This window comes from Panthera pardus, unplaced genomic scaffold, assembly GCF_024362965.1.
Source record: "Panthera pardus isolate Hobbes unplaced genomic scaffold, ASM2436296v1 HiC_scaffold_10, whole genome shotgun sequence".
Lineage (NCBI taxonomy): Eukaryota > Metazoa > Chordata > Mammalia > Carnivora > Felidae > Panthera > Panthera pardus.
Window position 1 is genome coordinate 94,844,520 of NW_026526655.1, and position 26,593 is coordinate 94,871,112.

At 42.1% G+C, this 26,593-nt stretch overlaps 1 protein-coding gene and 1 long non-coding RNA gene across 4 annotated transcripts in view; one reads left to right on the top strand and one right to left on the bottom strand.

Moving 5' to 3' along the window:
- ACMSD (aminocarboxymuconate semialdehyde decarboxylase) overlaps positions 1-23,839 on the bottom strand; it is a 56,299-nt gene extending 32,460 nt beyond the window's left edge. For 2 of the 3 annotated variants that reach the window (XM_019454474.2, XM_019454468.2), the window contains exons 1-5: positions 23,728-23,839; positions 17,590-17,634; positions 8,825-8,921; positions 3,552-3,601; positions 1,886-2,122 (exon numbers count right to left, since the gene is read on the bottom strand). In XM_019454474.2, coding sequence (XP_019310019.2) covers positions 1,886-2,122; positions 3,552-3,601; positions 8,825-8,921; positions 17,590-17,634; positions 23,728-23,784 — 486 coding nt within the window. In that variant the 5' untranslated portion in view covers positions 23,785-23,839. Of the gene's footprint in view, positions 1-1,885; positions 2,123-3,551; positions 3,602-8,824; positions 8,922-17,589; positions 17,635-23,727 lie in introns of those variants that run through there. The other variant, XM_019454481.2, reaches the window with a different exon arrangement.
- The window catches only part of LOC109270145 (uncharacterized), a 62,484-nt gene extending 38,420 nt beyond the window's left edge, over positions 1-24,064 (top strand). The window contains exon 3 of the long non-coding RNA XR_008424716.1: positions 23,793-24,064. This is a non-coding gene — a long non-coding RNA (uncharacterized LOC109270145). The remainder of the gene's footprint in view (positions 1-23,792) is intronic.
- Positions 24,065-26,593: the final 2,529 nt, after the last annotated feature.

The window sequence follows — 26,593 nt, forward strand, 5'->3', positions numbered from 1 at the left end:
CTGAAAACTGACCTGAGCATGTATGGTTGGGTTCACCCACTAAGAATGGTAGTCTCGGAGATAAAGGGGATGGTTAGACACTTTGGAACTCCAGGATCCCCTTGAAATGACAAAGTCAGCTTGGCTCATGGTAACTCCTCTCATTTGCTTCAGCCATGTTATTGACACAAGTTAGAGACTAGTGAAGCTGCCAAGTCTTGCTAACCAAACAATTGTGCTGCCATCCCCAAGATACCACAAGTCAGCCAGGGCCTGGATGCTCTCCTGAATCCCCCAAGAGACCAGCTCCCAAAACAGCTTATTTAGAATGAGTGATGGGTTGAGCTAGTTATATGGAAAATATCCATTTGGGATGGCAACTGGTAGCTCTTGCTTTTTGAGCTCCTTAGTAATTCATAAACCCAATCCCAGTGAATAATAAAATGACTTGCAGTCGAAGGCTTCTTACATTGTGTTGAAAACAACTTGGATGCACAAGTAAATAAATCCTCTTTCAGAGCCCATTAAAGTTTCTAGAAAACATTCATTGCATCAGTCAGCCACTGCAGCCAGTAATCTCCAGGGAGTTCAATATTTAGAGGAACATTAAATCTTTCAGGTTATTTAGGAGGCAATTTAATAGGTAACCCCCACCCTCAACTGGTGGGCAGCGTCTACAGATAACAGACATGGAAAAATTTTTGCATGTAGTCAGAGCTCAATAAATATTAAAGGAATACATAAATGATCAGTGATTACAGTGCCTAATGAGTCCACCTACATCTATTTAATGCATTATTGAAAATTTTCCATTTGCAATGAAAGAATAGAAAACAATACTGTTATAATTCTAGGAGGGAAGAAATAAAAAAGTGCAAATGAAAGTAGAATTATGCATCTTGATTCCTGATACTAAGAAAAGCAGATTTAGTTGCAGAAAGAACAGCAGGGTGGAGGAAGACTGGTAGAGAGGATCATGGGACTGTGGACACTTTAGGGGGATACTTAAGAGATGAAAATGGCACTGAATTCCTAAAAATATACTTTGTAATGCAATATTTCAAATATAGAAAGTTGTAAACAATAGTACCATGAACTTCCATATATACTCACCAGTTTAGTTTCAAATGTTAGCATTTTGTGGCTTTGTTTTGTGTTACATATTTTAATTATACATTTTCAAGATATATGGCTTAGAAAGTATCTTAATTGAGGACTGGTTAAATGAATGAAAATATATCCATATGTTGGAATATTATGCAGTTGTTTAAAAATCACACATTAAAAGAATTTTGATATATATTGGAAATTCTTGATTATGATATGAAATCACATATGTAGTAGAATTCAGATTTAAAATATAGATATATGCAGAAACACACAAGCAAAAAGTCAAATGAAATATATAATAACAGTGGTTATTTACCTTTGGGTAGTGGGATTATGGTTTATTTTTGTTTTTCTCTTTGGGATTTTCTGTATTTTCCAGAATTTCTTCAAAATCACTTCATAATTTGAAAAAGTATTTTTTTTCTAAAGCAAAATAATTTTTTTTTTTTTTTTTTTGCATGTCACTAGCATGGTCTTTTACACCATGGCTGCGATGAGGGTAATATTTCAGCTTCCAAATGAAAGAGTAGGAAGATAGCATGAGGGATGGAAAGTAAGAGATTTTCCTGAGCCAACTCTGGGCTGATCAGGGAAGCATTTCTGCCTGTCCCTCTTCTAGTGGAATGGCCCATTCCTTTTGGGGGACTCTGTCCACGTTTCCTGCTGTGTGTAGCATGTCATCAGGCATCTTTCTCTCCCCCTGCCAGGGGAGTGGCACACTGATATTCTGTCCTCCAGCACCGAGCACAGTGCCTGGCCCAGTTGCACGTTGGCTGAGCGAGCGCTGCATACTCACTGCATAGATGGGGAAGAGTTCCTGCGCGTTCAGGTCCCATTCATTGATGTGGGAGCCAATCTGGACCCCTGGAAAACCCAGCTCCTTCACACAGCGCTCCATTTCCTTGACGGCCAGCTCAGGGGCCTGCATGGGCAATGTCCCCAGACCCACAAACCTCCTGGGGTGCTTTGCAACGGTGGCAGCTAGGTCGTTGTTTAAAAGCTGGCACAGGTCTAAAGTGTCCTGAGGTTTGGCCTGATAGAAACAGGTAAGGGAGAACCATAATGTTCAAAACCTATACTTCTTTAGATATTTGCTCTGAACAACACCTCCCTTGGGCTGAACCATTTGTCATTCTCTATGGCTTTACCCCTCAACAAGCTGGGGTACATTCAAATAAGCACTGGCTGCAGGGGACCCTGAAGCAGATCACTAAATGCAAAGAAAACTGCTAGTATATTGCTGATTGATTAGAAAATTGAAGCTATCATTGGAAGGGATAGACACAGTTACTGGACATGCTGTCATTCTGTAGAAGAGGTGGAATGAGGATGGGCCACACTCCCCCGCCCATCCCAACTCAGACAAGGGCCTGAAAGGCTGAACACAGAGCACCACAGCTCCTCCAGGCAGGAGGCAAGGCCTGGTGAGTGCCCCACACCACCAGCAGCACACCTCCTTGTCATGCCTCATCATGGGACCCCCTCCTGTCCCTGTCTGTGTTCCTCTGCATCCTTCCCATTGGCGGTGACACTCAAGAGTTACCTTAGCAAAATGTTGAATGTAGATGGTTGGCTCTCTGTTCCCCTAACTTTCCCTTCTTTGTTGTTCTCTTTCCTTTTAACTTCATCCCACCCCACTGCCAGGAATTTGGTACTCTCTTGAAATTCCAGTGGTCCAGTCAAAATGGTATGCAATCTTATAAGTTTGACCATATTGAAATCTTAGGGCATTTTTATTTTAAAGAATGAGTCTAATCACAGGAACGGATAAAGACTAAAATACTAATGCTGGACTATGAGCACAGGTGGGGGGAACTATGTGGGAGCAGGTGCTATTTCCATTGCTCCTTAAATCACAACACAAATGAATATTTACTTGGTTGAATGGATACTTAGTGCACCCCCAGCTATGTACAAAAATGACCTTCCACAGGCTTGCGATCATGCCTGAAACTCAGCATGTGAGACTTGATCACTTGGGGAAAGGCATCCAACTGCAGGAATCCCATTTTGAACTGTGTGTTTCCCTGGGAGAGGCAACATATGAGGCCATTATTATCGCTCTCACTCTGTAATCATTGTCGTCTCAGAATAAACTTGCTTGTCATTTACTCAGCAAGGCAGTGCAGGAATGAATCATGAGACAGGCAAGTTCTGATGGGATTAAGGTTGAGTCTAGAACTGACCCATTCAGTGGAAATGTAATATAAGTCACTTACTGACATGTGGCTCCTGGCTACCATTCTGGACCGTGCGGGTCTAGAGCAAGAACATGACTAGGAAAAAGGCTGGGGAAGCGACACTGCAGTGTGAGAAGCTGGGGGTGACTGCTGGTCTCTAAAGAGAAGGAGAATTGGTGTGTGTGGGGGGGTGATGTCAAGACTTGAGGTATCTGTCTACTCTCTTGTGAGCCTGACATGGGCCTCCATCCACCAAGGAGATGATTTCAGGTTCACACTTACCCAGTAACTAAACATGACAGGAACTGTGGAAAGAGCTTGCACGGTCACCCCTAGACACAGACACAAAGAAAGACAAAGACAATGACATGAATAGTCCAGTCACTCTTCTGGCATTTCCCCAGGCCCAGGAAGTCTCCATCTCAATCTCCCCTTCCCTGCTGTTCCTCCCTGTCTCCCTTCTTTCAGGCTCTCTGCCGCAGGCCTCCCTTATCCCTCAGCCCCAAGTCTAGGGGAAGGGATGAAGACTGGACAAAAATGACATCATTCAAGAAAAAATTAATTTGCCCCATTTGTCAAGAGCTATTTCTACCCTCCTTCCTGTGAAGTTTTATTTAAGCAAGTCATTTTTCCATTAATTCTTTCAGAGCTTTTCATTTTAGTTCATGGGTGACAGTTTCTTAGCCACCTTCCCTTTTAATTCATCTCCTAAGGGACTCTGGGTGGAGTCCCACTGTCTGGAATGGAATGCCCAGAATGGGTCTCTGGGTTTGGTCCCAGAATCCAGCAACCAGGATGCCTAAAATCTCTTGTCTTCAAGCTCCTGGAGCTGGGGTATTAGGAGAGATGCTGCCCAACCGAGCTGGTTCCTCCTTCTGCCTTACCCACATCCAACCCACTAGCAAGTCCTGTTAGCTCTACTCCAGTTCCTTTCATTGCCCATCTTTCCCATTTCCTGCTACTACCTGGTCCAAGCCACAGGCGTATGTGGACCACTGCAGAAGCTCCAAACTGGTCTCCTACCCTCATTCTTGTTCTCGTACAGTTTGTTCTCTATTCGGAAATCAGAGTAAGAGGTAAAACTCAGATCAAGTCACTTCCTTGCTTAAAGCTTCCAAGGACTTTTCATCACACTTAGAGTAAAATCTAGACTTGAACATGGTGTAGGAGGCCCCACACAGTCTCTCCCAGGGCTCCCATTGCTCTTTGTTGGCCTCCTGCCTGTTCTTTGGAGCACTTTACTGTCCTGCTGTTCCACCTGCCTGGAATGCTCTTGTTTTGGCTCATCATAGGATAGGCTCCTTTTCACCTTTAGTTCTTGGTTGAAATGTCAGCTCCTCAGAGAGGTCTTCCCCAACTCCAGCCACTCTCTCACCCATTGTTCCATTCCTTTCCTTTTCTATGCAGTCTGTCACTACTGTGTTTAGTGGCTCACTCTGTGGTTTCCCCTCCTTCAAGGTAAAAACCACGTGAGCCTGTCTATATCTCTAGTGTCCAGAGAGGTATCTGGCATGTAGACCAGACCCAATGAATGAAAGAATAAACTATTATTTAGTGAGGACTAGAGATGACAGTGTTTGATTAGAGAGCACTGTCAAAACATTGTTACAAGATAATATTTATGTTCATTGATTAGTAGAAAAGAGATAAGCTCCTTTCAATTGTAAAATCTTTACGTTTTACCTGAATATTTTTGCTTACATTGCTCTATTTCATTTCTACAGTTTGTAGATTAGGTGTGAAGTCACATGGCTTTAAAGTGGTGGAATGAGGCTCCTGTCCAGCGTTGCTCTTTCCCTACACCCCAATGGCCATTGCATGTCATAGATCTCATGTTAGCATGGTAAATTGCACAATTTGTGAGTTGGTTGGTTTGGATACATATTCTTTGGTCTCTGGGAGCTGAAAGGGAAAAAAACCAAATCTAATCTAATTGGAGCTTATATGTTTTAAAACAGGGGTCTTGGACCCTATGACATAGCACGATATTCCCCAAATTTACCTGTTGATTAAAATGGTAAGGGATGTTGTTATAAAAAAAAGTGCCTAGGCCCTCCTTTGGACATTCTGATTCAGTGGATGGGGCCCAAAAAAGAATTTTAGCAAGCACCACAGGTAATCCTTATCCTGAGAGAGGTTTGGGGAAAGCTTTTGTGGTGGAATGAGAGAAGCAGCCGTAGGTACAATCCTAGCTCTGCCATTTACTACTAGCTGTGTGATCCTGAGAAAATTACTTAACCTCCTTGCATTCCTTAGGTAATAATTGGTACTGTTGAGGGAGGATTAAATGTGAGCAGGTATGTGCTCACATCCCTCTGACTTCTCTGGGACTTTTAGCTTCCTTCATGTAGAGAGGACTGAGCTCCCACTCCATCCCTCACCAATTCTAACCTTCCTGGGTTGGTTCCAGAACCAGCTTCAAGAAGAATTCAACCTAGTTGAGGGCTTTGGGGACACAAAAATGTCATCTCATTGATATCTTATTTTGGTCTTTCTCAGCTCTGTGTTGGATCTTGTAGTGAAGAGACCCAGTGGCTGCCAGTTACATTTCCCTCCCGGTGAAGATGGCATGGATTTCTGGAATCTTCTATGCTGGGCCTTCATCATTTTATTTTCTTACCTCCATGGAGGTGGTAGGATATAGTTGTTAAGCCTTTGGGTCAGACTGCCTGGGTTCAAATCCTGTTTCTGCTCCCTACAAGCTGTGTGATATTGGACAAATTGCTTAACCTCCGTCCCTCAGTTTCTTCATCTATAAAATTGGCATAATAATAGATACTATCTCCTAGTGTTGTTATAGTGAGTTAATTTATAGTGAGTTAATTGAGTTAATACATGGTAGGTGCTGAGAGCTGTGCCTAGCACAAAGTAAATGCTCAGCAAAGGTTAGTCACAATGGTTCTCTCAAGGATAGCCATGGAATTAAACACAAAACAAAAACTGAAGGAAGCACACTTCATCTAAACTGCAGTCATAGGCAGTGGTTCTGACACCAGTTATCTGAGTGTCATTTCCACTAAGTTTTCTTTGAAAGGGTGGGTCCTTGCTCAAGCTTCACATTTAAATTATTTTTTAACATTTTAAATTTATTTTTGGAGGTAGAGCACAAGCCAGGAGGGGCAGAGAGAGAGAGAGGAAGACACAGAATCTGAAGCAGGCTCCAGGTTCTGAGCTGTCAGCACAGAGCCCAATGCGGGGCTCGAACCCATGGACCGCGAGATCATGACCTGAGCCCAAGTCAGACACTTAACCAACCGATCCACGCAGGAGCCCCTCAAGCTTCACATTTAGAGCAAAACCTTGCTCTTTGCTCTAGGTCTGGGAAGCTTGTTCTGTCTTGCTCCCCTCCCACCCCATATACTTCTAGAACTGGGGCATATACTCTTGTGTTCTGTGGAATAGTCTACAGAAATGCTTCAGACTTTCTGCAATGTTCAATTTGAATGCCAGTTTTTTTTTTATTTTTTAAACTTTATTTATTTATTTTGAGAGAGAGAGAGCGAGCGCATATGTGTGTGGGGTGGGGCAGAGAGAGAGAGAGAGAGAGAAGGAATTCCAAGCAGGCTCTGCACTGTCAGCTTGGAGCCCAGTATGGGGCTCTAACTCACGAACCTGTGAGATCATGACCTGAGCCAAAACCAACAGTTGGATGCTTACCCAACTGAGTCACCCAAGCACCCCTAAATGCCATTTAAATATATTTTTAATTGTTTAAAAAATATATGTAAAGCAGTACCTGACCAAAAATATCCTAGACCAAATTCTTTTTTTTAAAATTTTTTTAATTTTTATTCATTTTTTGAAAAAGAGAGACAGAGCGTGAGTGGGGGTGGGGCAGAGAGAGAGGGAGACACAATCCAAAGCAGGCTCCAGGCTCCGAACTGATAGCACAGAGCCTGACGCGGGGCTTGAACACACGGACCGTGAGATCATGACCTGAGCCGAAGTCAGACGCCCAACTGACTGAGCCACCCAGGTGCCCCTAGACCAAATTCTTAAAAAAAAAAAATTTTTTTTAAATGTTTATCTATTCCTGAGAGAGAAAGAGAGAGAGAGTGCCTGAACGCATGAGCAGGGGAGGGGCAGAATGAAAGAGGGACACAGAATTGGAGGCAGGCTCTAGGCTCTGAGCTCTGAGCTGTCAGCACAGAGCCCAGTGCAGGGCTCGAACTCACAAGCCATGAGATCATGACCTGAGCTGAAGTTGGATGCTTAACTTCCATCCAGGTACCCCATCCAGGTGCCCCAATCCTAGAACAAATTCTAACATGCTAGAGACTACCTCCTCATTTGGGGCTGGCAGGTTACTCATTTTGTGCAGACTTTGGAATAAAACATCTTCTGCTGTCTCTGTATATATTTGAAGATCTTATAAATTGGTCTTTGATAAAGAAGCTGCTAATTCTAAACTGCTCTTTCATTTATGTATATGCATTCTTTGTTTTCCATTTTAAATCTAGACCACTAATGTCAAATTTTAGGCCTGATGGTGTTGCAGTGGTGAGTTCCCCGTCATAGCACATGGGCACAGCTCTTGCATGTCCAGAAGGCTCAGTGTAGCTTCTTGGAGCATATGTTCCTCAGGTGGCACAGTCAACCAGGTAGTAATAAGTGAAAGCACAACATGGCCATCATACCTTATTTTAGATAGTCTTTGAAATTATTTTTTCTTTAAAGTTTATTTATTTTGAGAGAGAGAGAGACAGAGAGAGAGTGGGGGAGGGGCAGAGACAGAGGGAGAGACAGAGAGTCCTAAGCAGGCTCCACGCTGTCAGCATAGAGCCTGACATGCAGCCTGATCTCACTAACTGTGAGACCATGAGCTGATCCAAAATCAAGAGTTGGACACTTAACTGACTGAGCCACCCAGGTGGCCCTGAAATTCTTTTAAATTCTAATTCTAATTTTAAATTATAAATCCTTTATATCTTAAATATAAGATAAGGAAAACCAAGCAGTTCTTAGAAATTGTTAGTGATTCAGCTTTGAAACAAGAATTTCCTAATTCTCCTCTTTCAGAGTTCTGGATTAGTTTCATTGTAGAGTATTCTGAGATTATATGATTAACTTTCTTTTTAACTATTACCCTTCCCACCCCTTATATGTCAATGGGGATGTTCTGTGTACTGTGCACTGAGACAAACCATAGAAAGAAAATGGATTCCCAAATCTGACTAAACAAGCAATTGGCATCCTTAATCTGTGAATTCTAATTTTTACTGTTTTACTTGACTTTATAGTAAGTAAAGACATTTGAAGTTAAAAAGTTTAAAGTAATAAAATACCACTTTTATCTTTTTTGATGACATAGCATTCTACTTTAAAATAGGTTATACCTAATAAAAAAAAAAAATTAAATCCACACTCTAAAAACATTGTAAGTGGAAGGTCCTATCCCTCCCCCAGCAAAGCTGTAATAGGCTGGCCCATGGTAAAAAGGCAATCAGAAGCTGTTTATCACACAAATCACGTCAAGTGGTGGTCAACACATTTTAGACACAGACATTCCTTTTACATTAGATGCAAACATTGGTAGCATTTCTTGTCGTAAGTACCTGCTTGGTCCATTTCTCTAATACGAACTTCTGGATCCCAGCAGTTCTCTTGGACCACTCTGAAGACCCTCCCATCTTTCAGCATCTTTGCTTCCCCCTAGGAGACAAAACTCACATCAGCAAAAGGTGGCCTAAGCTTACTTATTCTTCATTGTATGCTTTGGAACATGGTTCTCCCCTAATGTTTTTAGGGGTTTTTACTTAGTCCTCAAAGAAGTAGAAGTCTGTTCATTTAACAGGCCTCAGCTTTTTATCCTCATGCCTTAATGTTGACTTTGAATCAAAGGGGTGTGCTCTGTGAGTGTCTGTGGCTGGACATAGAGAGAAAAAGGTCATGGCCATAGCCCTTTGGGGCTGCATACTGAGGATGGCTGGTCACCTTGCTGATCTGAACTGCTGGCTGCAAGACCTGAGAGGATGGCCCAGTGTCTGGAAAAATCCAGATCCATAACATTTTAGATTTGGAAAGGGCCTCTAAGATAGACATCTAGTCCAACCTTTTTGTTTTATAGAGGAGCAACAGATGGGTAGTGACAGTAAATGATTTATCTAGCAGAGCAAGTCTCACTGATGTCAACACCTGCAGTAGGAGGCAGGCAATGAAGTGAATCACTTTAGTAGCATGTATGAAATTTGGTGCTGAGCTGCTGGCTTCCACCAGGCACCATGTCTGCCTGTGTACACCATGTTTAATACTCAGTGCAGGGATCCTCTAAATTGGACTTCCATTTGGTGATCCCTAGAGAAAAGGGAAAAGTCTTATCCAGGTCTTTGATATCAGTCATCAGGTACAAATCACCATTCTACCACTTACTGTGTAGCCTTGAGCAAGTTAAAAAAACATCTCTGAGACTCAGTTTTCTCATCTCTAAAATAGGAATAATGTTACTTACCTTAAAGGGATGTTGTAAGCATGGAATGGGTAATCCATATAAGGTACTGAGTGAAGTATCTGACACATGTTAAGTGTTGGTTATTGTAAGTACTTGCTATTCATGATGTATGGCTAATTAGGGACTAGACTATCCCCTGATATTCCCCTGCTTTGAGGGCACACTACCTCTGTGGTGCTTCAGGGGCTCAGACTTGCCTTTGGGCCCTATATAATTTGGCCTAGTGGGTATGTGGTGTTCAGAGGCCTTGTGCTCTGCTTGGTGGAGTCCTCTGCCCTTCTGCTCGTCCTCTTGGCTTGATCATGAGTTGCACACAGGCCTTGCCACAGCTTCCTTCTCCATCCTTCTATTCCATGGATAAGACCTTCCCTGCCTCCTACATGGAGGAAGCCAGCTACTTTTTACCTTCACGTGTGGCAGACCGTTCATATTTGGCATGCATAAGTAAGACCTCACATTCATGTTTCATTTCTTTGTAAAATTTTTTTTAATGTATATTTATTTTTGAGACAGAGAGAGAGACAGAGAGTGAACAGAGGAGGGACCGAGAGAGAGAGGGAGACACAGAATCTGAAATAGGTTCCAGGCTCTGAGCTGTCAGCACAGAACCTGATGTAGGGCTTGAACTCATGAGCCGTGAGATCATGATCTGAGCCAAAGACAGACACTTAACCAACTGAGGCACCGAGGTGACCCTATGTTTTCATTTCTGATGGCTGTGGAAAAGGTCAGCAAGCAAGTGACTTGTGTAACTGAGATGTCTACAACTCGGCAGACTTGAGTCTCTGGACATCAGGATTGATTTCAGTTCCCATCCTTTTCTGACCTTGGCAGCATCTGAACAACCTTCCCAGATTGGGGAATCTCCTGTGAGAGTCTTGGTGGAGGCAGGTCCCAGACTCCCTTTGATAAAGCCCCAAAGCTCCAATACTTGCTCTCCTTGCCCCAAGCTTGACCAGTCAATGCTTGGGTTTTAATCAAGATCAAGGGATGCAAAAAGACAGGATCAGTGAATTTATTCTCCCAGCGATGCCAGCAGTGGCTACATGCTGTGTCCATTGGCAGTGGTACCAGTGGCAGTGTCCAGTGTCCAGCTAGGAGGCAGCAATGCCCTAGCCAGGCTAGTCCTGTGGTGTGGCATTGGCTGTGGCTTCAATCACCTGCACATCTTATGATTGTGGTTCCCTAGGCATGTGTAATTCTTGAGGGGCTTAAAATACTTGCAACTAATTCCTTTTCTGCTTAAACTAACCATTGTTGGTTTTTGTTATTTGCCACCAAGAATCTTGAATGATACTGATTGCACAAAGAGAATATAGGAACACATGTCTTTCCATTTGGTGAAGAAGGGAGGGGAGAGGAATGACGGTAAAAGAAAAAAATCAAGAAATAAACTTTTATTTGCCAAATTAGAGGCTTTATGTTTCTTTTACTCCTAAATAGGGAAGCTTAAACACCATAAAATAATCAGAATAGCAGAGTGCTGAAGAGCATGTATTCTGACAAACCTGGGTTTAAATCTCATGAAAATACTTACTACAGTAGAATTGGCCAAGTTAGGGGATTTCTGGGCTGAAGACTCACTTTTTCTATTTGCAAAATGTAGATGATTATATTTGTCATGCTTGTGGCCACCCAGCATCCTTGGAACACTTCTGTGTGTAAGGGAAGTTTATGAGGGAGATTCCCGACTTCACTTTCCCAGCCTCCCTTGTAGTGAGGGTACTAGCATGCATGTAAAAGCTACCTTCTGGTATGGGTGCTGTCTGAGGTATCAGACGTGGCTAGAGCAGAAATGGTAGCACTTTGGTCTCCAGTCTCAGCCTGAGTGTGAGGTTCCTGTCTCTGGCTAGAAGAGGCAGCACTTGCATCTTTGCTGACACAGCCCACCCCCCCCCCCCCCCCACGTATGATTGGGCATTGTGCATGTTAGCACAGCCTCATGGATTGATCTTTTGTCCTCCCAGGAGGTCTGTGAGCTGCCTTTCCACTTAAGCAAGCTAGAGTGGGTTCTTTTGTTTGCATCTTAGAACACTGAGTGAAACAGGAGATTCAGTAATAGAATGTTTAAAAAATTTTTTTTAATGTTTATTTAGTTTTGAGAGAAAGAGAGAGAGTGCGTGTGCGGGTGAGGGGCAAAGACAGAGGAAGACAGAGGATCTGAAGCAGTCTCTGTGCTGACAGCAGAGAACCCAATGCAGGGCTCAAACTCATGAACTGTGAGATCACAACCTGAGCCTTAATTGACTGAGCCACCCAGGTGTCCCAATAGTAGAATGTTAGTAAAGAATTTAGCACCTCAGAGAATATGCTCAATCATTTTGGACCAAATTTTACCATATATTATCAATGGCAGGGGAGGAGTTTGGGTTTTTCTGGGAGATAGATGAGTAAGTTTTGGTTTCAGACAAAGAAGAGCACATTAAAGCAGAAATGAGTCATTTAGTTCAACTCTTGCATCTTATGGATGCATTGACTTGTCCAAAGTCATACACTAAGTTGGTTTAGGGCGGGGATAAGACCCAAGTTTATGGAGCCATTTTCCACACCACCACACTGATATTGGTAATTGGGGGCTATCTAGTAGGCAAAGGTTAGTTACTATCATTTCCTAAACGTTCTGATCTTTTGAGGGGATTGTACTCATTGCATGGCAGGAAAATCAGACTCACTAAACCTCTCTCTCCACATCCTTCCTGTTGGATCCATGGTAAGGCTGATGAATGACAGTAACTGTCAGCAGAAGTCTTTCTGACTGTCAAGTACCACAGAGAAGCGGCTGTATCCCATAATAGGCTCCCAATTCTCATTGTTTCTTCAGCCAGAATTTTGGGACCTGACAGCCATTGTTAAGAATCAATTCTTGATCCCTCTCACTTTACATTTGGGGACCCAGTGTCTTTTCAGGGCTGCAAATGTGCCTCAGAGGGCAGCACTTGGTGCTGGGGGTAGGACAGAGGAGTCTCTTGGGTTATGTTTTTAACGTTAACATCAGTGTCAACCAAGATCTTAAACTAAACTGATAACCAAATAATTGGAGTAAGCTGCTCTAATTTATTCAACCCACAAAAAAATTTCATTTTTCTAAACTCTCTAAAGAAAACCAAGTTCTTTTTTTAAAAGCTTCCCAACCAACGATTGCCACCCAGAAAAACCATTTCAAATATACCTCTAATATTTTTAAAGCCAGAACACCATGACATAATAGAAATCATGGTATTGAAGAAGTCAGGAGACCAGGATCCTATGTGTAAACACTTAACCTCCCAGAACCTCAGATACTAACTATAAAATAAGAGTTTAGAGTAAGTGATGTGTAAGGTCTCTTCCCAGGATGGTGTAATATGCTGCTCCAATCCTCCTGCAGGAATAAAAGACCTTTTCTCCTAGCTTCTGGGAGTGTTGCCAACAGCTCTGGGCTATCAGCCCCTATGGGGAGATAGGAAGACTGCCTCAGTTGAGAAGAGTCACCTCCCTCCCTCCAGGTCCTGCTTCATTTCCAGGGCAGCCCACTTCCAATGACTGGTTGACAGAGTTATAAAGGCCCCTCTCTTTGTCCTCCCGCACCCCCAACTTGGGACAGTTCTGAAGGTTAGCTTTAGAGCTCCAGGTAGGGTTGGCTGAGGCTCCATTGAAACATCACAGCTCAACATTGCCTTCTGTTCTATCCTGCTTCGTTCTCTTCACTTCCCACTGGTGTCCATTGTCCGACACTTCCTGATAAACCTCCTGCATGCTAATTTCTGTCTCAGAGTCTGATTTCCAGGGACCCTAATCTGTGACACTTCTGGTTTTCACATTCTAATTCTTTTTTTTTTAATTAAAAAAATGCTTATTTATTTTTGAAAAAGAGAGAGAGAGAGAGACACCAGGCTGTCAGCACAGAGCTCAACGTGGGGCTCGAACTCAAGAACCTTGTGACTTGAGCCAAAGTTAGGCGCTTGACTGATTGAGCCACTCAGGTGCTCTTCACATTCTAATTCTAATACTATCCACAAATAAGTTCCAATATGGCTGGTATTCAAATGACCGGTACTGCATGTGTCATTAAAAGTGTGTGTGTGTGTGTGTGTGTGTGTGTGTGTGTGTGTGTGTGTGTTTAAGTTTATTTTTTTATTCTTGAGACAGAGAGAGAGAGAGAGCATGAGCTGGGGAGGGACAGAGACAGAGAGAGGGAGACAGAATCTGAAGCATTCTGTGTGAGCTGTGTGTTCTTTATCCACTTGAGTGGCTTCCTGGCTCCCCAGTGACGGAATGAGAGATAATAGAAAAAATATTTATTGGTCTCTGCCCCTGGTTCCTGGCACAAAGCTCCTGAAACCCTTGTAATTTCTTAAGTAATAAGAACCCTAGGAGCATCTCTTACTTTAACATTTGGTCTTTGAACCCCTGACTTAGGGCTGCTAAAACCCTCATAAATTCCTAAGTGGTAGAGCACCAGGAGCATCTTTTGTTCTATTGATGTGACTCTGAGTAGACTCCTGGATGGCTCCTGGATGGCAGCTGGTCATCAGAAAGACCAAGCCATGATGAGAAGCTTAGAATTTCCAGTCCTCCCACCACTTCTAGAAATGGAGTTAATAATTGAACATGTCTACATGAGAAAGCCTCCAAAGAATCCCAATAGCATGGGGTTCTGGGAGCTTCCAGAATGGAGAACACATCCACAGCAGGAGGATGAATGCATCTCAACTCTATAGGGATGGAAGGTCCTGAGCTTGGGACCCAGGTGAAAAACTGGGTAGGCCTTTCTTTTTTCTTTCTTTCTTTCTTTCTTTCTTTCTTTCTTTCTTTCTTTCTCTCTCTCTCTCTTTCTTTCTTTTTCTTTCTAATGTTTATTTATTTTGAGATGGAGCATGGGCAGGGGAGGGGCAGAGAGAGTGAGAGACAGGATCTGAAGTAGGCTCTGTACTGACAGCAGAGCCCAAGGTGGGGCTCAAAATCAAGAACCACAAGATCACAATCTGAGCCAAAGTCAGACACTCAACTGACTGAGCCACCCAGGTGCTCCAGGTTTTTCTTTATGGGGGAAATAATCTTGAGAGCAGGAACCTAATGAGATCACGCAGAATAGTATGTGTGAAAATGCTAAACAGATAGAAATAATGTGTATGTGTGTATGTGCATGTGCACGCATGTCTGTATTGTATTCCCAAGGGCCTGAAAAGCACTCAGTGGATGTTCTTGATGCTTCTGACCCAAGGATTTGTAAAGGACCCCATGCCTACCCTCTGAAATGTTCCCACCCACCAGCTCTGAAAGGAGCCCCCACCGGCTCTGAGAGGAGTTCTCCCCCCACCGGCTCTGAAAGGAGGCCATGCAAACTGACTTGCTACCTATACTTTTATAAATACTCAACCAAATGACAAATGATGTGTTTTAGTTGTGAACAAAGCTCGATTCATTCCAAGAGCAATGAAAAACCAAAGGTTAAGAAGACAAACACATGGGGAAGACCAGAGAAATGTTTTGGAAAGATTTTTCAGAGGACAAGAGTCTCCGAGGTAAATCAGTCATGGGGGCTACAAAATATTTGTTCAAAAGAATGTGGGAGAACAGAAAGAAATTTCAACTACCAAATACTGGATTTTCTCATTGCTTAGCCTAATTTCCATATTTATTTACATTTGCAAGTTGTTTTTCCAGTGACTGTAATCCCTGACCACTATAATTATGAAAAATACAGATCCGGTTCTGTTGTGTTTTGATTTGTTTTTGAGAGGGAAGAAGAGTGTTACTGTTTGTTCTATTTAGTTGTATCCAATTTTGCTGGAAATATGTAGGTGGTAGATATGAAATGTTTTCGTTCCTGTTTTCTTTAGGAGATTTACTGTTTATGAATCTCTCTCTCTCTTTTTTAAAATTTTTTAATGTTTTATTTAGTTTTGACTGAGAGAAAGAGACAGAGCATGAGTGGGGGAGGGGCAGAGAAACAAGGAGGCATAGAATCCGAAACAGGCTCCAGGCTCTGAGCTGTCAGCACAGAGCCTGATGTGGGGCTCGAACTCACAGACCGCAAGATAATGACCTGAGCCGAAGTCAGACACAACCGACTGAGCCACCCAGGCGCCCCTGTTTATGAATCTCTTGACATAAAAACAAAATGAAATGAAAGTCATTCAAATGCAGTACCAAGGTTACAAACTGGACTTCAAAACCAATCACAGACTTCCCAGTCCTGCATTTGGGGCTTCTCAGTAGCCTTGAAATCAGCTCCACCCAGACTGTTCTCTTCCTTAGGCAGATTTGAGGCCAGCTGAGATCATCAGCTCCTGGGGTAGAACTAGCACTTTTAATGGGAGGAGTGTAGCACAGTGTCTAAACCGGCACTTAGTGGGCATTCTTTAATGAAGGTGAAAACGAGCCACCCAGAGATTCTGATGTTCAAAACTCTTTATTCTCCACTGCCTTCAGGATCAAGTACAAAGGCCTACACCTGTTCTTCAAGACCCCGTCTGATGAGGCTTCTGCCCACCTTTCTGGCTTCTTCACACCCCTTGGCTCCCTAAACTCTGCCTGTCTCTGTTCATTTTCCACAGAGCCATCAAGGTGGTCTTTTTAAGCCATTAAGACCCTCCAGAGCATCTGTGCATTGATAATAAATCCAGACTCTGCAGCATGTCCCCAGCATCCCTCCATGACCTGGCCCCTGCCTACCTCACCAATCTCATTTTCTATCGTCTCCCTCTTTCACTACATTTAGGCATATTCCCTTCCTTTCTGTTCCTTGAACACAGCTCTTTCTCATTTGGTGGGCTTTGCAACTGCTATTCCTCATCCAGGGACACTTGCCCAGGCTTTTCCTTCCTGTCTTCTAAGTCTTAGCTGGCTCCCTGAGCAGCCAGCCCAGTGAATCTTCCCCAGTCACTTGCAACCACAGCACTGTTTTTCATTCCATTCTCTGTAGTGATCACATTTGTCATCCCCTAGAATTTGAGCACCATGAGGGCAGCAAGTGTCTCAGACTGGTTCACCAGCATATTCCTGGTGTCTAGACTGGTGGGCCTAACACAAAATAGGAGTCAATATAAATCAGTGAGTAAGTGAATGAATGTCTAAGCCAGTGGTTCTCAGAATCCCCAGAGGCTTGTCAAAACAACGGATTGCCATCCTGACCCTCAGAGTCCCTGAGTTGGTAGATCTGGGGTGAGACCCCCAAATTTACATTCCTCCCAAGTTACCTCTGCACATGGTAACTGCGTCCTCTCAGACCACAATTCCTCCAGGGTGTGCTCCCAGGGCCTGTCTATGTCTAGCGGGAAGCTCAGGAATGTTCCCTTTGAGCTCCACCCGAGCAGAAAATGCCTCTGAAAGTGAAGTCAATCCTGACCTGTGTGCAGGGCTAGACTTCAGCTCACTTTTAGGTGGGCCTTGTTATTTGCAGAATGCTTTGCCCCAGCCCTTCCTCCTCTTGCTTTTCCTCTTACCAAACTCAACCCTTAATAGCGATGGCTTTTCTCCTCCTTGTCTCCGGTGTTTAATTTCTCCAGCCTGTGCTCAAACTTAAACTGTGCCATTTATTTGGTTGGCCTTAATATAATGTAATAACCTATGGAAGGAGCCCACCTCTCTTCCTTGAGGCAGAGCAATAAATGCTAAAATTGATTCTAGGGCAGAGGGGAAAAAAAAAGAAAGGGAAAAAAAAAGATTTCTTAACGGCTTCTCAAATTGCAATTTTAGTTTCCTAAATCCTGCTCTTTGAAGTCACCCTCATTTTTCCTAGTCATTTTGAGAAACTCAGTGCTGCTCCCTTGCCTACTACAAAGTCAGTAAGAGGACCTGAGTTGAGCTCCATGGAGGCCTGCCTGCAAGAACGTCTCAGGCTCAGGATGTCCCTGGTCCAAGGTACATACACACTTTGGAGAAACTCACCTTGCTGTGATGTTGGAGCTGCACCCAGCCTCCATAGCCGAATCTCTGTGGAGGAGAAGCACAGTCAGGCTGGAGGAACAAAATAGGGATGACTGCAATAAAGGGGTATCCTTGTGGCAGAGGGTCCTGAGCTCCAATCTTTCAGATTATGACCTTCCCATTTTCTGCCCTGACACCCATGTATCACTTTTTCGATATTGATATTTAAGTCAATTTACTTTTTTCCCTCAAATATATTTATTCAGGAAGAAAATTGTGTATCATAGAAATGCTAGTTTTATCTAGGTGCAGTTTTTATTTTTTTTTATTTTTTATTAAAAAAAAATTTTTTTTAATGTTTATTTATTTTTGAGAGAGAGACAGAGCATGAACAGGGGAGGGTCAGAGAGAGAGGGAGACACAGAATCTAAAACAGGCTCCAGGCTCTGAGCCATCAGCACAGAGCCCGACGCGGGGCTGAAACTCACAGACCGTGAAATCATGACCTGAGCTGAAGTCGGATGCTCAACTGACTGAGCCACCCAGGCGCCCCTAGGTTGCAGTTTTTAAATGAGGATTAACATCAGGGCACCTGGGTGCCTCAGTCAGTTGAGTGTCCAACTTAGGCTCCAGTCATGATCTCGCGGTTCCTGGGTTTGAGCCCTGCGTCAGGCTCTGTGCTGACATCTCAGAGCCTGGAGCCTGCTTCAGACTCCTTCTCTCTCTGCCCCTCCCCTGCTTGCGCACTGTCTCTCTCTCTCTCTCTCTCTGTCTCTCAAATATAAACATTTAAAAAAAATTAAAAATAAATACATGAGGATTAACATTAAAAGATACTTGTTCATGGAATGCCTGGGTGGCTCAGTTGGTTGAACTCTTGATTTCAGCTCAGGTCATGATCTTGGCAGTTGATGGGTTTGAACCCTGCATCGGGCTCTGTGCTGCTGGTGTGGAGTCTGCTTGGGATTCTCTCTCTCCCTTTCTCTCTGCCCCCTCCCACTTGTGCTCTCTCTCTCTGTCTCAAAATAAATGAATAAACTTTTAAAAATCCCCTATTCTAAAACAAACAAATAAATAAAATCTCATTTTGTTCATTCATTCTTCAAACCCTCAAGGAACCCCCACACTTAACCAGCCTTACTAGGGCAGAGAAAATAAAAGGACACTTCCAGCCTGTGTGGAACACAGGCTTGAACATGTGGGGCTGGGCTGGCAAGTATTAAAGGATTATGGGGTGTGAGACCTGCTGTGGTTGAGTAACACACAAAGTCTTTGGGAGTCGGGAAAAGCACAACTTGGGTTAGGTGGTGTCTAAGGAGGGAGGTTGAAAAGATAGTCTGGGATCATATTGGAGAGTAACTTCCAATGTTCTGTATTTCCATGCTTCAGATGAGTGCCTCTTGATGGAGGAAGGGAAGGTATTGGGCCAGAAACAATGGTGTGAGAAGCTCATCAACACTCTGGTCAGTAGTTATGGGTAGGGAACTTGAACATTAGCTCAACTTCTTGCTTGTTGTAGTTGGATGAGACCAGATAACAGTGGTTGGTTCTTATGCCATGCTACAGGGAAGTTGTCTTCAGGGAGTCAGGTCTTGGCAGGTTCTCTTCCTAGCAGCCCTCTCACCTCCAGACTGAGAGGGGAGGTCTGCGCCTACAGCACAAGGGTGTTTGTATGTCTCTGTGTCTGTGACCAGGGACTGCCAGTCAGATTTAAGATTTGGTCAATTCTGTACCAGCTTTATTCTACCTTGGCATAAGGTCTGTTCTTGAGTTCTAACTCCAAATAATCATATTAGCTCTGAAAGTCTACCTGCCTCCTTCCTAAGTGACAATAGGGGACCTGGAGTAGTAGGGTGGGCATGCAGAAGAAACTATTCACCAGGGGCCTTAGCTTCTCCTCCGTACCCAGTTTCTCCTTTGCCTGCACCCCTCCACCCCACTCTCCTCCTTTCATGCATTTGATACCATAGTGCTTCCCCCATTGTCTTCTCCTGGCTAAAGCTGCTGAGAGATGTATATTGGAGGAGGGGGTGGAATAAAGCCTCAACCAGTTACATTTTAGAGTAAACAAACTTTCTCTCAAATTAAAATTTGCCATTGAAATTTTACTTTACTGTAGAAGAAAAGTTTTGTTTTCTTATTTCCTTCTTTCCTTTTCTTCTTTTCTTCTCTGTTCCCTCTTTCCTCAGTCTTTTTCTTACATTTTGTTAATTTGCTAAGGAACTTTAACCCGTAAGCTATCAGCCTAAAGTATTCCATTGGAGGAAGAACAGAAAAGCAGAGGGAGGCAGAACAAAGGGATCTTGTCACACGTGACAAGCCACTTCTATTATCATTGGCTTTGTTGGGGTAACTTAGCATCTCAAAGTCCCTGTTTCCTTATGTGTAAAATGAGGCTGATAGCTGTAGCTATGACATAGGGTTTTATGGGAATTCATTAAGATAAAATTCATAGAAAGCTATTGACTCCAGACCCTGCTTATAGAAAGGGCCTCATCAATGCAAACAGTGATCATGATGGTGGTGACAGTGGCATTGGTGGTGCTGGAGGTGGGAGAGGTGGTGACAAAGGTGGTGATGGCGATGGTTGTGGCGTTTGTAGGGATGGCAGTGGCGGTATTGGCAATGGGAGAGGTTGTGAGGTGGTAGTGGTGATGGTTGTGCTGGTGAGCTTGGCGGTGGTGGGGGTGGCAGATGGACAGCACTGGGGGTAGCATAGTGGTGACAGTCTATTTTATCCTTAGGTGTGTCACCCTGTGTTCCTCCTTCCCCTTTCTTGGGAAGCACACAATTTGAATACTCTGTGCTTCTCCTAAGCCCCCTGCAAAGGCCTAACCTATTTAGGGCAGCTGCTCCGAGTCCAGGCTCTACATAGTTCCACAGCTGTCATCCTAGGTTGAACCAAGCTTGGGGTCTGAAATTTATGACCTTGAGAGTTGTGATGAGAGCATATGCCTAGAAGCATTTACTGTCTGAAAATGTTTGACTGACAATGACCAGTATCCCATAGGCATTTAAGGGCATGACAATAAAAAACCAAACTAAAAAATTCAAGGGAATTCAGTTCTATATACAAAAGATGTGTTTCTGAAATTGGTTTGTATGAATCAGAGGTGGATGAACTGAATGGCATTTTTACTGTCTTGGGGACCTCATACTTCCATGAGGTGAGTAAGGAACCTCCTGTGTGATAAAAACAGGTATCTATTTCCTCAGAGGGGTTGTTTGAAAGTCAGACTATGTCTGGGATTTTGACTCCTATAACCTTACAATGATCAAGTGTAATTAAATCATTGCTAATGAAAAAAAAATGTAAATATATAATTTTTTTTTAAGTAAAGGCCAGAACTTTTGACCCCATTTAAAACTAGGAGAATCTTTGCAAATCCTACTATTGGGCACATAGTAGGTGGTCCATAAAGTCTTGCTGAAGGAGAAAGCCATGACCTTATCATCATCATTGTTGCTGTGAATAATCTCATTGTGGATCAACCTGAAACAACATTCACCATGGTTCCTTGGTCCACCATCCTCCTGTTTATGACAGCAGAGAGTGGGTCTCTTGATTCATCAGAAACAATTTAATCCAGAACCTCCTGAATATGCTCTTTCCACCTCAGATAGATTTTGCCCCCTAAGGATCTTAACTGTAAGTCTGAGTAAAGTCATCATTAGCAAGTGAAAATGGAAACATTTCTCAAATCCTAATCCTTTGTAATCATTAGTTAATTATCAATCCAGGAATGTTGATTCTGCTTTCCTGTTTCTTCACTGGAGTAAGAGGCCAAGGTTATTGAGGTGTGTCCATTAATGTTTAATGAGGAAAGGCAAGTTGGAAAACAGATACTAGTTCTTCCAAAGAGGCTTCATCTTCTAAAATTAAACTAGTACCGGCTTCTTTTCATTCTTTTATTGGGAAGTTTGAAAACGTGATGAGAAAAGATCAGAGACTGATGTATTGAAATAATATTTTACCCATTAAGAAACAATTTGAAGACAAAGGAAAATCTACTGTGATTATTGAACTGCCTGAATACCAAGGAAATTGTGCTCTTGCCTAACATCACTTTAATACTCACTTTACTGTGACAATATAGACTGGGAGAGAGGGAGAAGGATACTAGCACTATTTACATGTCTATTTATTTATCTCACTCCTCCCAGTTTGAAAACATAGAACTGTTTTCTGCTGGTTATTTCATCACTGGCCTACCTGCAATCAAATGAAAACTTCTATCACATGTCAGATCCACTTGCTTGACCTGTGGGTTGAAGTCAGGTTCCAATGACCCTTTGACAAGGCCCTCCATGGGTTTATTGAGTGTGGGGAATTGGGGAACAGTCTGGTGTCGAGAAAGGCACTGGGGGAAAGAGGGACCACCATGGTTCCATATAGCTCTGGGATTCTAGGCTCATTTCTGAGTCTCAGTTACCTGATTGGCCCAGTGAGGTTAATAATATAAATTTTATCTGCAATTCACATGATTTTATGTGAATCAAATATATATATTGCTTCCTGGAAGTATAAGAGTATAATGGTTATTATTACTATCATTATGTCATCAATGTTATTCAGTGTATCAGTTATCTGCTTACAGCATGTGAGACTACTAGCCTGGTTTAGTGGGACAAATGCCCCTCCCATCTTTTGAGGGGACAGGTAGATGTTAAGAAGGAGAAGGGGGAAAAAGAGCCAGCAGCAAGTGTGCTTGAGAAGTCTCCAGGGCACACACTTATGGTTATAGCCTCCCTGAGCTCTGTATCTTTCAGCTTCCTAAGCAGATTTAACATTGCCTTTAGGGCCCTGCATTAGGTGAGGGCACCTAGAAATTATCAGCTTTTGATGAGAACTTCTTTGCTCAAACTGGAGGCAGGCTTCCAGGTGGGAGGCAGATAACAGGAGGTGGAATTGTGGCACAGGATACTAGGTAGGAAGTTTTCCCCCTTCAGCAAAGAAGAGGTACCTTTTAAGGCTGCTATGGGTCTTCATCACTAGTCTTGTGAAGTGGTGTTTACACTTTAATAAAACATGATGAGGACAGTAGCATTCAGAGTAGCAAGTTCCCAAGTAGGCACTTAGACCCCTTCTGGAGGGTCAGTTGGTGCAGTTAGTTTTCACTACCTGCTATAGCAGAAAACCCTTTCAAAGATGGTTCAGCATCATTTGTATTTTTCAGTCTAAAATGTCTACCATCTATCTTACTTAAAATGCCAAAGGACGAAGAAATAAGATTAACATTCTCCCAGGAGACAACTATGAGAAAAAAATAGTTCCACTTACTTGCACAATAAACCATATTTTAATTAGAGTTTGGGTTAATTCATTTTCCTCCACTTGGGACAAAAAAGATGAAACATTATCAGTGGCATGAAAATACTAGAGAAGGCTGAAGATTGAATAAAACCTGATACTTAGCCTGAATAAAACTCAAGCCAATTGTAAATTTCTTTCATGTTTCCACCTCCTTCTTTTAGTATTCATTCAAAAGTTCTTAATGACAAAAGGAAATTTCCCTCTTTTGAGAAATACAGAGAAAGAGACACTCATTGTACAAAGGCTTCATGTCATTTTCTCTAGGGTTTTTTTGATGTTCCTACTCTCTAGTTCATAACAAGGATTTACAGCTTAAAGAACATCAAAAGGAAAGGTTTCAGACAGTGTCCTAAAATAGACTTTAAAAAAAAATCCCACAAAGCTATGTCTTGGTGCTTCTAAAACTTATTTTAAACATTTTGGAAAGGAGATGTGTTTTAGAAGTCCTGGAAGCCTATCACATTCCATTTTTTAATAGTCTTTTACTTGAAACTGTAACTTTAAATTCTGTAGTTGGCACGTATCTTCCAAGCAGCTGAATATGTGATTTAAATGGAAGTAAAACTGCCTGACTTAAATTGGCCAGAAATTTTAAAGAATGCTTCATTTGAGGGGAAAAGGGGATTTTGAGAAGGCACTTATTTCTTTGATCAGTGTTCTTTCAAAACAAATGTAAAAGTCATTATTAAAGACTAAGAAATCAGAGATAGCAAATAAGTTTACATCACTCCTAGAGCAGAGAAACTTAACATCTAATTCCCCAAAGAAGAGATAGATCTGTAGTAGAAGCAGTAAGAAACCCTGGAAAAGTTCCAGAAATAATTCAGTAAATTAACCACCATTACCTTTTTTAGATCTGGCCATTCTTTTGGTAGAATATGACTATGGATGTCAATTTTCATCTCCACAGGATCAGAGGAGAAGCACGTAAAGAAGAAAGAAGTTTTGGTATCAAGAGATCTCCATAAAAACCATGGAGTTAATTGATTTACGTTGCCCCTCTGGCACCAGTCAGTAGGCCTACTCGGCTCCGTCTAGGTCCACTGGAGCTGCCCTATTAAAGTTCAGAATTCTGTTTATTTGTCAACTTGTCTTTGAGTCATCAACTCTTTGGTAATCGGGACTCTGGGTACTAAATTTAAAAATAAAATAAAGGACTGTACTAAACCTCATAAGGTCAAATGTACTGCTGGGTGCTTTTTTTTCCAACAGGTCCAAAATTGGCTAATACTTGTTTTTAAATATTTCAATTGTTTTCAAGATATACATAGTAAAAAATAAAATAGGACACGGTTAAAAATCAAATAGTACAGAGGGTTTTTAAAAAACAATAGATCACTGACTCACTTTTCATTGGTTTCATTTCTCAGAAGCAACCAATTTTAATGCTTTTGCTTTTTGTTCAGCTATTTACCTTTATGTCTTTAAACAATATTGATCAATTGGCTTGTTCATGAAGATTTAGTATGTTGAAAAGTTGTGGGTGAAGTTTCACCTTTACTCTTACCTTTTTATTATTATTTTTAAAAGTTTTATTTGTTTAAGTAATCTCTACACCTAATGTGGGGCTTGAACTCAAGATTGCAAGAGTCTCATGCTGTTCTGACTGAGCCAGCCAGATGTCTCTACCTTTACTGTTAAATCAGAGAAAGAGCCCATCCTTCAAACATGTTATTTCTTCCATTGTCTTTTTCTTTCATATGTTCACTCATGCATTTAACATTTATTGAGAACTGCTATGTGCTAAGGATATAAGGTTGAATGAGGTAAAATAACGCACATGTTGTAATAGATGATTGTATGCTGCCTAAGTACAGGGGAAAGAACGAAGTAGCCATTCCGCTGGAAGTTGTCAAAGCAGTTGGGAGAGGGTTTCCACTGGAGCAGAAAGTGGGGCTCATGGTCATGCCTCTAAAGAGAACCTAGAACAAAGCAGCCCTTTGTTATTCTATGTTAACCTTTCCTATTCCTGGAAAGCTCGAAATATTCAAGGACCTGGAGTCCCTGACACAGCCTTGAAACTCCTTTGGGATGCTTCCTTCATTTCAGTCTCCACAGCACAGGGACTAAGTCATGGCCTTCCTACTAGGCTATTCAACTAGATTCCAGATAAACTGTAACAAATACTCTTTTCAACTAGAATCTGGGTAAATTATAACAAGTTAAACTAGATTCTGGATAAATTATAACAAACATTCTTTTCAGTGCTGCTCAGTTTGAAAAAAAAAATACAGGAATCCTCAAGATCATTTTTAAAAAGTTCAATGAGCTGAAACTGAGTAAGTGAGCCTTAAATCAACCTGGAGGCACATGCTAATACCCAAAGGAAGCACTTTTTGAGCACTATGGCTCAGGCACTGTTCCAAGCATTTTACTCATATCAGTTCATTTATTCCTTGTAACAGTCCTATGAAAGAGGAACTATTATCAATATCCATTTTATAGAAGAGGAAACTGAAGCACAGAGAAGTTAGGTAACTTGTCCATGGTCACACCATAAGTGATAGACACAGAACTTGAACCCTGGAAGTGTAGAGTCAGAGTTCTAGAACTTTGAGGATAAATATACCACAGATTAATAGGATATTATACCATGAGTTGTACAAAACTGAGACCCCTTCATTAAACTAGAATTCTTGAAGGGGATAGACCCCTAGCAAATAAATATACTAGAAGTAAAAAATCCACTGGTCAACAAAGGGAGTCTGTAAGGACATCTATTTCCATGATGAGAAAAAAAGGAAGAAAAAGAAGAGAATAACAGTTTTCTTTGACAATTTCTTTGAGAAGTATTATCCAAACACAGGTACTGAAGGTTTATTTTTATTTTTATTTTTTATGTTTATTCATCTTGAGAGAGAGTGAGAGAGAAAAAGCATAAACCAGGGAGAGGCAGAGAGAGAGGGAGAGGGAGAATCCTGAGCAGGCTCTGGGCTGTCAGTGCAGAGCCTGATGCAGGGCTTAAGCTCACAAACTATGAGATCATGACCTGAGCCAAAATCAAGAGTTGGGTGCTCAACCAAGGCACCCCTGAAGGTTTTAATTAAAGTGGTACCAGGTTGGTAATCTTTGACTACTCTATTTCTACTCATGCCCAGAAAGAGAAAATGGAGATCTTTCCTGAAGGAGAGCATATCAGCTTAGTCCCTTCAGTATTGCCACAGAATAAGGCCAAGAATATACTGGCTCATAGTATAAAATTATACACATGTGAGGAAAAAAGCCACCATAAGGGAATGTCCACAGAAATAATAAATAATAGATTTAAGCCTCCAAGGACATATATATTGGAATTGTTAAGCATAGGATATGTTTATTATATATGAAATGTTTTTTAAAAAATGAGAGACTATCAAATGATTGACCAAATTTGAAAACGGACAAAATAGGGACACCTTGTGGTTCAGTCAGTTACTCTGACTCTTGATTTCGGCTCAGGTCATGGTCTCATGGTTTGTGGGTTCAAGCCCCACATCAGGCTCTGTGCTGCCAGTGCAGAGCCTACTTGGGATTCTCTCTCTCCCTCTCTCCCTCTCTCTGCCCCTCCCCTGCTCCTGCTCTTTCTCTTTCTCTCTCTCAAAATAAATACATAAATAAGCATTAAAAAAAGGGACAAAATAAAACTTCTGTAAATTGAAACATAATAATTTCAGTAAAAAACTCAGTGGGTGGATTAAACAGTAAAATAGACATAATTGAATGGAGAATTAA